This window comes from Plectropomus leopardus, chromosome 9 (assembly GCF_026936395.1).
Source record: "Plectropomus leopardus strain MGB_pleo_1.0 chromosome 9, ASM2693639v1, whole genome shotgun sequence".
NCBI classification, from domain to species: Eukaryota; Metazoa; Chordata; class Actinopteri; order Perciformes; family Serranidae; genus Plectropomus; species Plectropomus leopardus.
Window position 1 is genome coordinate 14691098 of NC_142184.1, and position 15548 is coordinate 14706645.

Below are 15548 nucleotides of genomic sequence, written 5' to 3' on the forward strand. Positions count from 1 at the left end.
AAATCACAGAGGGCGGATCTAGGAAAAATATTTCTATAATATATTACCACCCACCCTTTGATAAATAAAGAATTTAGGCCTATTCTTTTTTAATCTTTAAAAGAAAGTGATTTTGTTGTTGTTGTTGTTGTTTTTTTCTTTCAATGGCCAGGAGTCACATGTGGTCCAGTCAGAATGGACCCACAATCCACTTTTGGACTACAACCCATCAGTTGGGAACCACTGATCTAAGATGCTGCAGCGCTATAAAGCGTGCTTTCTGTCTTATTAATGACATTTTTTGCAGCTCAGACATCTGTTTACATGTGCATGTCATATTACAGGGAACATGTGAAGAATTGCAGTGGAAAGAAAAAATTAAAAGTCTTAAGTTCAGGAAGACTTCTTTGTGCCACCCCTGGCATCTTGCTGCAAAATGATGAATTCCAGGATGAGTTTGGCTGTCCGACAAGGCCTCTCCATCACCACAGAGTGTCCACAGTTGTCCAGCAGGTCCACTCTGCATCCAGGCAACACCTCTGCAATGACTGCAGCTCCAGAGACATCCACCACCTGGACAAATACAAGACAGTCATTATAACAGTCATTATGTCTGTGTAGGTATGTGACAGGAGTGGGGATGTCATGATTACGTTTTTTTGGCCCCAATCCTTGGCTGAGTCATTGAGTATGTGCTGATACCAAGTCTTGATTCAATGCTGTATTTAACTTAATACAGCTGCAAAATGCAACAAGTATTTCAAAGTTATCAAAATCAATCCAGTGTATATGCTCGACAGTTTAATAGCACTGCAATGAAAAACAAGAAAATATGCCTGCATCCAAACAATTCCTGAAGAGTTTTTATTTCATTTCTTATAAAATAACAAAGTAAACAGACTAAAAATATTTTTATATTTTTATATCACAATTATACAAGGTGCAGCATTGGTTTTTCAACAAATCAACGAAGTAGAGAAGGTAAAATGTGTCTTTAAAAGCTGCTCTCAGATCCATTTAGTGCAGCATTGTAATAAAAGTATTGAACACTATAAATAAGTAATTTTATCACAATTTCACTTCAAATTAGTGTTTTAGCTTAACTTTAACATTCTAGTATTGGTCACTATTCTGCTTACTACAGCATTATGATAAAAATAGTTAACTAAAATTGGAAAATTCAGTTCCTCTTAAAGTGGTGTAACAGCTTAAGTTGAACATGAGAAAAAAATCTGTGTCTACATATTAGAGCAGCAGCATTACAATAAAACTTAAATATCTGCTGCAAATCGTGCTCTCCATTTTAGACACCTGTGTGACAGCGGATGTAAACAAAAGGTGGGGGTGCATGCTCAAAATAAATACATTGATTGGGCCGGATAATGATCTGATCGGGACATCCCGAGACATCACTATTCAGCACTGAGCAACTAACCTGAGCCAACACCTTTAGATTTTAAGTTTGTACACAACCACATGTATTTTAGAATTAGTTCAGAAGTAAAATATGCCAGGTATTCACTTCTGTGTTTGTAAAGGCTTTGCTGACTCACTGTATTTGTTGAACATCATCTGTTACCTGGTCTTGTTTGCCCCATATCACTTGTAAAGGTGCAGTGATCAGATGTAAGTGCTCCTGTAAGGCGTATCTTGATTTCTCACCAACAATCTCCATAAATACTAATAAAGAAAAAAAAATGTTACTGGTATGTACTATACTATTTGCTCACACTGGAAATACTGAAAAATTTCAGACGAAAGTGAGCTAACCTTCTTCATAAAATGTGTTGTGAGGCTGACGAACGTCTACCAACCCTTGAAGAATCTAACAATGACAGCACATAAATAAACAGCAGCAAACCAACAAACATTTAATACAATAGTATGATGATATTATCACCCACTGTAAGTTCACACAATCCATAAGGTTTTTATTTTCAAGTTTGGGCCTGACCTGCTGAGGGATTTTAAAGCGAACATGAGAGCAAAGTCTGAACATGTCCTCCATCTCCTCGGGTGTGGTGGGGATCAGCGGGATGTTTAAAGTGTAATTGCTGTGCTCCAGGTCCTGCAGGTGATTGTCAAATTTGGTCTCACATGGGTGTCTTATACCTGCGGGATACAATAAATGATTTCAGATGAGAGATGATAATGGAGATGATAATGGACGCTCATATTTTATTTCGAATGTCAACCAGAGCAAGCCACAAAGGAAAAGGTAAGGAATTAAGGGTGTGAGTTATCATAATCATGCCAGGTCACGTCTTTGTAAAAACGTTGCTGTAAGTGAATTAAAAAGCCACTAAAGTCACAAAGAGTGAAATGTTCCGTATAAGAGAGCAGATAATCTTCAGTCTTTTTAGTCTGTTGTTGTAAAAAATGATTTTACTTGTTTTGCTTTGTCTTGTGGTATTTAGTTTTATTCAGTATTATCTATTTTTGACTATTCAGTTTTAAATTGCTTTTTTCCCTGTGTAATGTGTAATGTTTTTTGTTGTTGTTATAATTTTCTGAAAACTCAAATAAAATATGAATCATAAAAAATAAAGAGATTTAAGTTTGCAGATGGTGTAGGTGGACTTTTTTTAAAGAATGCTGGGCAATGTGTTTTTTAATGTTGCAGTATGACGTTAGGGACACATAATTTACTAAAATAAAAGCATACAGGTTTTATTCTTTAGGTAAGTTAGCATCGTAGTTCTTTCACACCTAACATACAGTCATAGAGAATATGGTTGCGCTGTTAATTTACTTCTTTATGTTTTTTACATGGCAAAAGTCTTAAGCACAGACAGCAAAAAGAAGTGATGGACCTTTCGTCTGGTTGAGTCTCTGGATGAACCCTCTTGACTAAATGCACCCATTTTTACTCGAGCTTTGATTCTCCGCTCGACCTCAAATGGGCTGGAACCCACCCGCCGGGTTCAGGGCTGTAATTTCTCAAAATTGCACCAGGCTTGATTTAGTTGGGGTTTGGACCAAGTTCCCTGCATTTCTATTTTTATGCAGACCTTATAGTCTGTGTAATATCATGAATAATGTATTGGCTTTGTTGCCATTAACTGATCCTGACTCCCGCCGCTCATTAATGGGGAGATATGTTATAAAATTTCTATTTATTATATGTGGCATGTGACAGTTTTTGGGCTGTGCTGAATATTCAGTCGGAGAAGGCAAATGTCTGTTACAGAACTGAAAATACTTAAATTAACTTAAGCTTATAATTATTTTATAATTTGTTTTTTGTCTTGTTGTTGTTGTTTTTTAGTATTCTTCAGAGTGGAAATTTGGGTTTTTAATCCAGCACAGGCTGCTGCTGTGGGTCAGATTGGGAAAGAAATGTAGGATCAGACCTGATTTTTTTGGTTTGATCATAGCTCTACTCCACATCACCAGTTTGTAACACAGATCTAACCAAAGATAACCGAGATGACATCACTATGACATCATCAGGGTTATTTTCGCTCTAGAGCCACAGAGAACAAAAATGAAATAAAATAAAATAAAAAATATTCACTGGTCTCTGTGTCTGACCTTTCTTTTGGCAAAACACTGAAATTGTCAAACACACACACATACACACACACACACACACACACACACACACACACATACACACACACACACATAAAACCTTGCAGGGTGTCATACAGACACAGTGACTGACCGTCTGGACAAATGAGCGTCATGCTACAGATCTCTGAGGGGTAGCAGGCTGCGTACACCCCGCCTACATTTCCCCCCATGGAGGTTCCGACCACATGGAAAGGTTTCCTGTTTAAGCGAATCGTTTCCACAAACTGAGACAAAAAAAAAAAAAAGATTTTTTGTGGAATGATTTCTGGTACCAGACAAATATGTCCAGTTATATTTCATTTCTCTGACTTCAGTGTACCTGATGGATCCTTCTGACCTGCCCCTCAATGGAGTAATCCTCTGTGTTGGTGCGTGTCGTTCCCTCGTGACCAGGCATGTCCACACACACAATGTGCAGATGTTTTGGTAGATACTGGAGCAGCAAAGGAGAGTACATCTTAAAACCATTAATGTATGCATGAAAGCAGAGACAGGCAGGGTAATTGAAATCTCATAACAAGCAACTGAATTTATAGCAAAGAAATGTTTTAATATGAAGAGTCTATCTGAATTTATGTTGTTTGCATTAAACTGTGAAATTTCAAGGTCATTTTAAAGGGGTGAAGTTTAAAAACATATTTTTGAAGGAGGGATGCACAAATTCAGACCTCCACTGTTTCCATCTGAACCAAAGAGGTAACATTTAGGGAAAGGTCACCCATGCAGGTGAGTGATCGTTGCCTGCCGAGTTAATATTTGTACTGAGTGTTGGCAGTGCTCGGTGTGATGATCAGAAAATTACCACTTTAACGTGTGAAAATTTTGGACACGTCAATTTACTACCTCAATTTCCCAAACCTTAAACCAACAACACCCAAAAAATAACCAAAAAAACAAAACAAAAACAAAAACCACACACACAACTTTAACATCAGGAAATATAGGACCCGGAAATATCAAATAGTTCAAACCACATGAATTCAAATAGATACTCCCAGCAATAATATATAAAATGTATGAATCCACAGCATTAAGTATTCATTATTGATTCATTTTTAAGCATAAGGTTCATTCGATTAATAAAATACCCCCTTTTTTATATTATTATTTAAATATAACCTGTGTTGTCACTGCTTCTTTAAAAAATCAGGTTGAACATCTTTGTTTTGATGAAATCTGTCCTATAAGTTAAAACAGTTGTGTTTAGTGTTGCAGAGCTCCTGACCTTGACGACAGTGAGCCACGTGTCTTTGTGAGCAGAGAAGCCGTGCAGCATTAAAATGGAAGGTCTCATCCCGGGCTTTCCTCTGTAGGAGTAACAGAAGCGATAACCACCGCAGTCTGCGTAACGCACCTGCAGGCCCAGAGTCCTCCTCCAGTACCTGAAGAGAAGTAAGTACATCTGAGTTGATATGTCCACATAAACATGAGGCACTGGAATTCAAATTTGGGTGATAATGGGCTTGGATGCATGTGCTATGAGCTATGCTGCCAATTTTCTTTATGTTAAGACTTGGATACATTAAGGGTTTCATGCTGAGGCAAATCTGGAATTTGTGGCTTTATAATTTATTTGACATGCACTCTTACACAGTTTATGTTTATAAATTTCACATTAATCCCTTTTCAAGACTGATCTCTTTTTATTCCATACAGCTGTCACATGTCTCGGCAAAATTAAAGTGACCAACACCGCTTTCAAAAGCACATATGGATAAAGTAGTAACGGATAACGTGTATTTGGGATTACATAATCAAATTACAAAACATGGGTAATTGTAATCAACCTAAATTACATTCGAAAAAAGAAAAAAATGTGTGATTAGATTATAGCTGCAGTGTCATGGGATTTTTTAAACTTTAAACTAGGAAACTATGTTTTTGTTTTTTTTTCCAAGATAACAAGTGCTCTATTAACTCATCAAATGTACGTCTGACATGTACAGCTTTATGGATAATGTAATATTTCTTCCTTTTTATTAACACTGAAAATGGAGGATGAACATTTAGGCTAAGTGTTTCACTTATGTTACAAGAGCAAAGTCCTCCCTATGGCCAATTAACAGAGACAAAAATTAACAAAAGAAACAGCATCCCACCTGCAGTACACACTGTTCACCAGCTGTGAGCTCTACATGTGCAAAATAAAATGTATTTGCATTGAAAATGTTTTGATATGTTTAACGAGAAGAAAGCATATGAGAGGAACCCAAATTTTTGTGGCTACATCTGTTTTTTTTAGTAAAAGGTGCAATATTTTCAAGATTTGATTTTAAAGTAATCCAAAAAGTATTCAGATTCTATTATATATTTTTTGTAATCCAATTAATTATGTAAGTAATTACAAAAAATGCCATGTAATTTGTCTTCGGTTACTCACTAAAATTCAAAATAATATTTAAAACATGCAATATGGGCATGTGAGTGTTGTTTTAAAACTGTTTGTGCAGCCAAATATTTTGCTAATCCAAACCCAGGCAGATATTAGGGGGGGTAGGTGGATAAAATAATGCACAAATGCACAAGACATGATTTTTTTTTCTATTTGAAGAAATGGTAAAGACATAAAAAATATCTAATCTAGGGTTTGAATATTCAGTCTATGGGTTTGAATATTTTACTTAATTTAAACATCGTATAGTTTCCACAACTAGAAATAATTACTACAGAAAGTATAAATTTTTTTTAAAAAAAGGAAATTTGATAGTAAGTGGCTAAAACTGAAAAAAAAATATGTATGTTTTTTCATCAGTACTTTGTAATTTATTGTAAAATATTCGTGGTGGAATTATTATTTTGAGCTAATAAGAGGACATTTAAATCACATAAAGTGACAGGGAGGACAACAAAATTATCGACCTTACCAGTAATACACTTTAATGAGTGCTGACGGCCAGAGGAGGAAGGAAGCAACAAAGGCCAGAATGGGAATAGCCAGTGTTCCTCCCGCAATGATAAACAGATTCACCACGTCCAGATCAGCAGCCATGGCTCAACTACAAAAATACAGGAACACACACACATTACACACACATGCAGCATCACATGAACATAGCATGTCGGGGGAGGGGTCAGTATTCATACTGTTTTAAGATAAAAAAATAACAACTCCCCAACATAACACATGAAACATCTCTCCATGCCACAAAATGTCTTATCAAAACTGTAAAAACTTACTTTTCAGATTAGTTTGCTCCCTTCTTGTTTCCTGTATCACACGTGATCGCTGTGACTCTGTTGATTAGTTTTACCGCATGTAGATACTTTAGTTTATTTAAAAGAATAGTAAAAGAGTTGAGAGCATAAAAAGTCAGCTTTTCTTCCTGGTATTTAAAATGAATAAAACTATCCCTGTGGAGTGTCGTTAGTCCCGGTAGATTATGTTTGCTCTGGATAAACTCATTGATTATTACTCATCATTGGGGAAACCGGGCCACTACATTATTCGGTCAATCTTTTAAAGTGAACGTACAACAGGCCAGACTTTGCTTCTGACTGAGTCCAGGCTGTCATACTGTCAACACATAAACATTAATGGAATAACCACTGTGAACACAGTGAGAGCAGCTACAGCCAGTAAAATAAACACAATAAACCTACAGTAGATTTTACTGTTGAGCAACAAATGATAATTGAAGATCACTGGACAAATTTGCAGTGGAAACATAGTATATGATGGGGGTCGACAGAGTATCGGCCTGGCCGATTATCGGAGACAATATTTGACATTTTGACGATTATCTGTGTCAGCGTTTCATTTTATTGATCACGATTAAAATTAATTAAAAAGTGCAAAGAAAGTATCAATATGGGAGGAACTTTTACTTTGTTAAACCTCAGGGAGCTATTTTTTTTATATTTATATCTATACCATATTTTATTTATTCATTCTTTATTTAAATTTTCACTTCATTTAAAAAAAAAAAAGTTGCTGGGAACTTGCTGTATATGATGTTGAAAGTCCAAGTTTTGATTAATCATTTGCTAAAGGCATTTAAACAAAGTTTTGTGCTGGAGTTTGTTATGATCCAAAACTTAAAATATTGACAGAAAGATTTTCATTTTTATTGTTAATGTATATTGGTTACAAATATAGGTTATTGGTCTCTTAACTAGTATCAATCGGTATCGGCCCTGAAAAACCAGTATCAGTCGACCCCTAGGCACATTTGCATTAGCACAAAGAGACATTTATATTATAATACGGCTGATCACGCCTTCCAAGGAGGAGCCAATCAAACACGGGGCACAAGTTTCTATTGTGTAAAATATCTCACTCCAGGGTCCAAACTCTCTGCATGCATTATCCAACTTTCACAGAAATGAACGAACACTTTAGCTGGTGTCCCACCAGTACTCCTGACATACGTGGGGGTGTGAGGGCCCTTTCATCGCTGCCTGTAGCTTTAATTATTATTATTATTATTAGTAGTGGTATTGTTGTTGTTGTTATCATATAGTTCCATGTTAAAGGACATTATTTGACGGTGGAAATCACACTTTTTTCACACCATGTTTGACAGATTGTCTTTGAGCACACTCCAAACAAAGCTGTTATATTAAGTCACTGGATGCTGTTTTCTGTCTCCACTGTTAGTTTGACTTAAGAAGTCCAAATTAGACAACATCCAAGCTCCATGTCCAACACTTACCACTGGGTGTCATGATGGAGACAGATCGGCATTGTCCCCTGTTTTGAGTCAGTAGTGAAGATCTGAGGGCTTTCTTTGCACAGACCACAGGGTGTCATGATATCCACAGTGTGTGAGGCGTCATAGACTCTGCTTCAGCTGACAGTGAAGCTTTGAGGGAGTCCAGCTCAGACTTTACTCTCGGCACTTTGAGGTTTCCTTGACTGAAGCAAATAAAGAGAACTGATATATTTGAGAACATACTGCCCTCCAGAGGTGATTTTAATTTGGATATCAGATCACTAGGATGCTCTGTATATTAACCCTTTTAAACTGGAGCAAACTGGCTTGATTTCTGAAAAAAATGGGAGGAAGGCAATGAGCAATGAAAGAAGAAATGATCACAAAAATAACAGGAAATTAGTAAAAACTACATCAAAAGTACCTGAAAATTAGAAGAAAAAAAGAAATAAAAGAAAAAGAAATAGAAACAAAGAAGTCAAACAAGACTTTGAAAAAGTGCTTAGAAATGATAATAATTCCTTAATATAATTTTAAATATCTAATAAGAATAATTCTAAATATAGTTTTTTGCTAGAAATCGTACCACTTTGCTGAGGTTTCAAAGGACTACATACAGTACTTGTGAAAAGTATCTGAAGTGACATCACTCCAGGTTTTAAAGGGTTAACATGATTTTTTTTCAAAAGGCCCTTACCACTGTTTTGCATGTGCTGGCCTGTTTGATACATACAGATATTTATATAAAAAAAAAACATGTTGTGTATCACTGTGAGTAGATAATAAGTTATATTTCCTAAATAGGGGGGCTGTGGATGTTTGTATAGAAGGATTTAGATACACGTACAATTACAATCCTCAGGATTTTCGTCGAAAGGACTTCATCCTAAATCAGCAGCAGTAAATTTAAGCTGAGGCCCAGAATTACACAGTGAAAATACGATCTGATGCATCTAATGTGGAGCTGCCATTCTGCTGCATCTCTGGTCCACTACAGATGACCTACATACAAACTGGAGCAGAACAAAATGGACACGGCAACTCTGCAGAGAGGCTCGCCTTGCGTGGGAATGATTCTCATATTTGGGTTTATATAGGGCGAAGAGGCTGTCCTCAATCTGCTCACATGTCACATACACAGTGTATTTCCCCAAGTCACCTCAGGCTCACGTCACGATGGCCGCGTCATCCTGGTCGTCATATTGTATCCTGAGAGCGTTCCTTGACACAGCAAAGCCTTCTGAAAACGCACATGATGGAGCCAATGTATCAAAACCAAAAATGAGGACCAGATGTGTCATGATGAGCATCCACATGTGGTCAGTGATTTTCTCCAAAGCTATGACCTTATAGACATTGTGAAATTTGAAATTTAGCAACAAGTTTCTCATCCTGTTGAGAAATATACTACATCCTCTTCCACAGAGATGCCATCTGTGTGGTCTGCCTGCACAGAGGGCGTAGCTGCACAGTCTGCCTCACCCTGTAATCTTCCAGCAGAAGTTAAGGCCAACACAGTCAGCAGTCACATTAACTCAGATCATCAAACGCTACAAATCCATAAAAGTTGGTCTCACAAGATATTAAAACAAGCGTGAATATGCAACAGCTGCGACCTCCAAATTTCAGCCTCATGGGATAAATATTGTGGCCAACAAAGGGTGGGGACATTTTGTGGACCAACTGGCCAGACAACAGTCAGAGCGAGCTATAGATACTCTGGTCACAGCTAAAAAGAAATGTCCAAAAAACAAAACAGAGCCTGAGATATCCTAACTTTTAGTCCCCTACATGGGTCACAAATATATTTTTTTCATTCAATTCAAAGTGCTTTGTTATTTATTGAGTATTTGTTTCTGTTTAAAACTGTATGTTGTCTTGCTATTTCATGTTGTGCACCACCACACAATTTCATAAACTATAAAGTACTTTAGAAATGCTGCTTTGACAAGTGCAATATAAATAAAGTTTATCATTATCATTATTATAAATATTAATATTATCTTCCAAGTATGTGTTTAATTGGCCAAAGTGCCTTTCCTGACGACATTATATAAAAGTTGACCCTGCCCCGTGCGATGCCACCCTGAGTGCCGACAGGCTCCATTCAGATAAATGAGAGTGTTATTTTTTTTTAAGCACATGGCTCCAGCCGGTCTGATTGAGTTAACCCTGATGACATCATCATGCCATCATCAGGGGTATTTTTTCAAACTGAGAAAAGGTCCTTTTAGAGAGACAGAGGACATAATAAAACTGTATTTAAAGCATGAATGCTAAACTGACCTTTATGTTAACTGTCTCCTGTAGAGAAACGTTTTTTTTTTTTTTTTTATTAATGTATGTACCAACATACAATGATTACAAAGAAAATATTACATACAAATTTCCATATATACCAACACCTACACCATACACTGTGCGCACTCTTGGTACACTAGAGCCACCCAAAAAAAAAAAAAAACATTCAAACACTCGTACATTCATACCTACATATATACCAAAGATTTGACATAATCTCTTCTCATCATGCAAGTTCCTTATACATATCTAAATTCGTATATTTCATTTTTTATACATACACAGCTTTAATTTATTTAAGTTTTTTTTTTTTTTTTTTTCTTTCCTTTCTTCTTTCTTCCCTTTCTAACCCAAAATTAATCATACACAGTACGTTTTATAATAAATTTGTACCCAGCAAATGAAAAGAAAATGGTTGTTTTTAGTCTCTTATTTGAATCCAAAATTATTCAGAGTATGTCCCAGAATATTTTTTCCCATTTTTTTTTGTGAGTGCATAATTTGCCTAGATTTGCCGCTATGACTTTTTCAAGTGTGAATTTTGTGTAATTTATTTTAAATCTAGTTATACATAGATCTTCCTTTGATTTCCCAAAAATTAAGATTTTCCCACAAAATATATTGTATTCACTACATTGATTTGAAAGTTCTCAAACCTCCAAACATCACGTTAATGGGACAAATGTCTATTTTAATTTTGAATTCAAACAACCATTTCTGAACAGCCATCCAAAATTGGGCCACATATGGGCAAAAATTAAAACAGATGCATTAAATCTTCCTCTTCAACCCCACAGAATCTTCACCACGAGTTTCCTGTGATGTTACATAATTTAAGATGCTTATTAGTTGCTATAATTCTATAAAATATCTTTAGTTGAAACATCCTTGAGTAAGTGTCTATAGCACTAACATATATATTCCTAAAATAGTGTTTCCAAAGAATAGAGGTTGAATTCATCTTCCCATTTCCTGCAGATTCTATGGGGGAAAAGGCTGTCCCAGATGTATGTAAATAAAACATGTATATCTTTTTGTTTATGTTCCTCGCTTGCCATGCATTGCACCTACTCTGTGGTTTACATACTAATAACTTAATTTTTCCTTTTATCGCTTGTTTCCATTTAATTGGTATTGCAGATAATAATTGATTATACTGAAATTGTTTGACACAAACTCCAAATCTACTACAAAACTCTGAATATGAGAACATTTCACCAGAAGTATTAATAAGATCATTGATAAACATAACTGGCTTGTAAACATGTATTCCACAGGAAAGGTTGACCATTTATTAATATATTAGAATTCATCCATAATAATTGATTTTGAAACTCATAAACTACTGGCCTGGAGGATAGTATTGGAAATTTAGCCATGATTTCAATGCATCTTTGAAGAATGTGGATATGCCATCAAGGTTGTTTTGTAATATATAATCAATATGGGTATTTTTAACTGAAAATAGATAAATAGTTTACTTTTGAAAAATTCATATTTATTTGTTAATCCAAGGCTAGATATCCAGTTTGGATTAAGATAGATTTTTTTTATCCATGAGGCTTTCAGAGATTCATTCATCATGTCTAGATTTTTTAAATTGAGTCCCCATTTTCTAGTGAATTGTACATCGATTGTCGCTTAATCTTATCTGGTTTATTGTTCCAGATAAATTTAAACATTTTTGTTCAAAAAAGTTTTAGAAATGATTTCTCTGGGGAAGGGATTGTAATCATTAAATGCACAAATTGTGGAATGACTAAAGAGTTTATTAATGTAACTTTACCCATTAAGGATAAAGGAATTCCTCTCCATGGAAGTAATAGTTTCTCCACTTTCTCTTCATCTTCTATTTTTCATAATTGAATTTTACCGTGTCTTTTAAATTATTAAATATATGTATACCCAGAATTTTAACATCATTGTCTGTCCATTTCACTGGTGCTGCAGATTTTAACTGATAGTCTGTTCCAAGAATATTTCCTAGTCTCATAATTGCACATTTCTCGTAGTTTGCTTTTAGCCCTGAATGAATTGAGAATATATTCAATTCCTTTAATTAGCTCATTGAGAGATTCTTCTTCTGGTTGTAAAAAGAAAGTTACATCATCGGCATACATTGTGAGTTTACATTCTCTATTGTGCAATTGCAGACCTTTATTGCTACATTATTTCTGGATTCTGATGGCCAATATTTCCATACATAAAATAAATAAATAAGGTGATAGAGCACACCCTGCCGGACTCCCTCTAGATAGTGCAATACTGTCCGATAAATATCCATAATTTAGTATTTTACTGGTTGGTTGATTATAAAAAGTCTGTACCCATCTTATAATATTTTTCCCAAAATTAAAAACTTAAGTGTATTGTAAATAAAATTCCAGTTTACTTTGTCAAAAGCCTTTTCCAAATCTGAGATAAACAGAATACCAGGTTTATTATATGTTTGACAATCTTCTATTAAATCGATGATGTGTCTAATATTTTCACCAATGAATCTACCTTTGATAAATCCTACCTGCTCATGATTTATGATATTGCCTATAACCTTTTTTATACGTGAAGCATACATTTAGCAAGCATGCGTTATCACAGCAAAGTAATGTTAAGGGCCTCCAATTTTCCATTTTTGTTGGGTCTTTATATTGGCCATCAGAATTTTGTTTCAACAGCAGCGAAAATGACACCTTTGTTTTTGTGTTTCTGACAGAAAACCATTGACATAAGAGTAATTAAATGAAGCTAAAAGATAAGTTTTGAGTTCATTGAAGAAGGTGGAATATACCTTATCGGAATACCATCCAAACCACTAGCTTTACCCGGAGAGAAAGATCTAACAGCCCTCGAGGATTTCATCTTCCGTTAAATCTCCTCAAGATTGCTGTAGTTCTGTTGTAAGTTCTGCACTCATTGACCTCGGGAGGAAAAATATTGTAGTTGCAGGATTCTGTGTTTTCCCAAGTAAAATAGTTTTTGGAAAATATTCCACTTCCATATTTAAAATCTCTTGAGGGTTTATAATAGTACTGTTTGGTGTAGTTAAGCTGGTTATATTTTTTAGCTATATTTCTTTGCTGTAGTCTTAAAACTGTAAAGTACATTTTTCCCTGCTCCATCCATACAGCCTTAGATTGGGTTATTTGGCCTATGGCACGCTCATAGTATATGTTCTCTAGCTTCATCTTGTTTTTGTTCTAATATTTCAGAGAGCTCCTGTGAATAAGCTTTGTCTATTTCCTCATTTAGTTCTTTAATTTCTTTAATTAGACCATTTTCTTTTTGTGTAGTTTCTTTTTTTTTAATTGATGATTTTTTTATACAGTGTCCTCTAAAGGCACACTTAAATGCGTCCCAAACGATATGAGGATTGGCTGTTTTTTCATTTATCTGGAAGAATTCATTTATGAACTGTTTTGTATTATCAATAAATTCTGGGTTATTCAGGAGAGATTTATTAAATTTCCAGTATCCTTTTCCTCGTGGGTATTCTGATGTTATTATTTTGAGGCATACTATAGAGTGATCCGATCTCAGTTTTTCACCAATATAAGATTTTGTTATTTTTGAAACCAAAGAAAAGGATATAAGGATATCTTTGGTAGAGAAACGTTTGCCGGATGTTTTTCACCTTTGAAAAATATAAACCTGGTACATTCTTGATTTATAGAATAAAAACTGGGAATGAACAATGACTCAAAAGTCTTAAACATTGTGGTGTGATTCCTGCTTTATACCAAGACTGGCTCAATCCTATGACCCTAACAAAAAAGCATATAATGTAGACTTTAGGGGACTTTTCTAGAGCAGATGACTGAGTGTGTTAACATGACTTCTTTGACTCACATGTTGACACTATCCCGAGTTTAGATCCATGTGTCCAGCCTCATCTGTCTGATGTGTTGTCTCCTGGTCATCTTACTGTGGTTCAGCACCTCCAGACAGGAAAATAAAGAGTTATTCTGTCACTACTGAGTGTTAGCACGCATTGCATTGAACCACTTTGTATACTGTTTGTGTGCCAAGTCTCTTTCCACTTTGCATTTTTGGCTGACTTGCACACAAGCTGTGCTCACCTGAGAAAAACTCACTCTGCCGGACACATCAGCATCAGCCAGACTTTTTAAATGCCATCTTCAGAACAGGGAGCTATTGGGAGGAGAGCAAAACAGGAAGTATGAGATCTGACCCAACAAATTATCTTGCTAGAGGCAAAAATATATTTCCCCTTCCCCTAATATGAATGGACAACATGAACAGCTTACCTCAGACGTACTGTATGCACCCTGTGCTCCTCTGCAGTGAGCTCAGCGGGACGGAGAACAGAAGAAACAAAACAGACAGCAGCAGGAGTTCTGACCTCATCTCCATAAAACTTGGTGGCTTCAGTGACTGACTGCTTAGGTAATTACTATATAGGTGCAATTATGATGTTAAGATATTTAACTGAGGTCCATCTTACATTTTAGAGCAGTTACTCATAAACTGTAAACGCAAGAAACTATATATTTCCATCTCTTTACAAAATATATAGAGTTTGTACTTATTTACAACTGAACTATCAGAAACACCGCATATTAATAAATATATCAAACAAGTTTTTTATTAAATATAATTTGCCCCTGAAAATTTAAAGAAGAATAAAAATAGATTTTTTTTAAAAAAGCAGACATTAATTTAAAAAAAAAAAAATTTTAAAGAAAACATGCCCTCCAAATCCACGGAATCTGTGATAAAATAAATAAAAAATACAGTCTTTTAGAGTTGTATGTCCCTCCCTAATGCCAAAAGTGCATTAAAAATGATTTAAAATGCCACGTGAGCAGCCATAAAGGGAGGGACGGAACATCAGGAGAAAATGAAAAAACTTTGTGGTGAACAAATAAATACATACATATATACACCATAACCAAAACATTGCCACACTTTGATGAATATTAAAACTACGTTATTCTGTCAGCTACAGAAAATAAGCTCAGTTATGTTACATTAATAACTTCATTTACTGCACAAGACACATTCCCATGATTTTTCCAAAGC

At 35.3% G+C, this 15548-nt stretch overlaps 1 protein-coding gene across 5 annotated transcripts; it reads right to left on the bottom strand.

Moving 5' to 3' along the window:
• Positions 1–369: 369 nt before the first annotated feature.
• abhd6b (abhydrolase domain containing 6, acylglycerol lipase b) lies at positions 370–15101 on the bottom strand. 5 transcript variants are annotated; one of them, XM_042492022.2, is made up of 12 exons: positions 14774–15100; positions 14585–14657; positions 14355–14443; positions 8208–8410; positions 6420–6551; positions 4781–4937; positions 3875–3988; positions 3647–3779; positions 1934–2091; positions 1750–1804; positions 1559–1659; positions 370–552 (listed from the first exon to the last, which is right to left on the bottom strand). In XM_042492022.2, the coding sequence occupies exons 5-12, from the start codon at positions 6542–6544 to the stop codon at positions 373–375; spliced, it is 1023 nt and encodes a 340-aa protein (XP_042347956.2). In that variant the 5' UTR covers positions 6545–6551; positions 8208–8410; positions 14355–14443; positions 14585–14657; positions 14774–15100; the 3' UTR covers positions 370–372. The 5 variants fall into 5 exon arrangements, with proteins under 5 accessions (XP_042347956.2, XP_087938172.1, XP_042347957.2 ...); XM_088082046.1 differs by lacking the exon at positions 8208–8410 and having other exon boundaries at positions 14774–15101; XM_042492023.2 differs by lacking the exons at positions 14355–14443; positions 14585–14657; positions 14774–15100 and adding an exon at positions 9367–10517.
• Between the last annotated feature and the right edge of the window lie 447 nt (positions 15102–15548).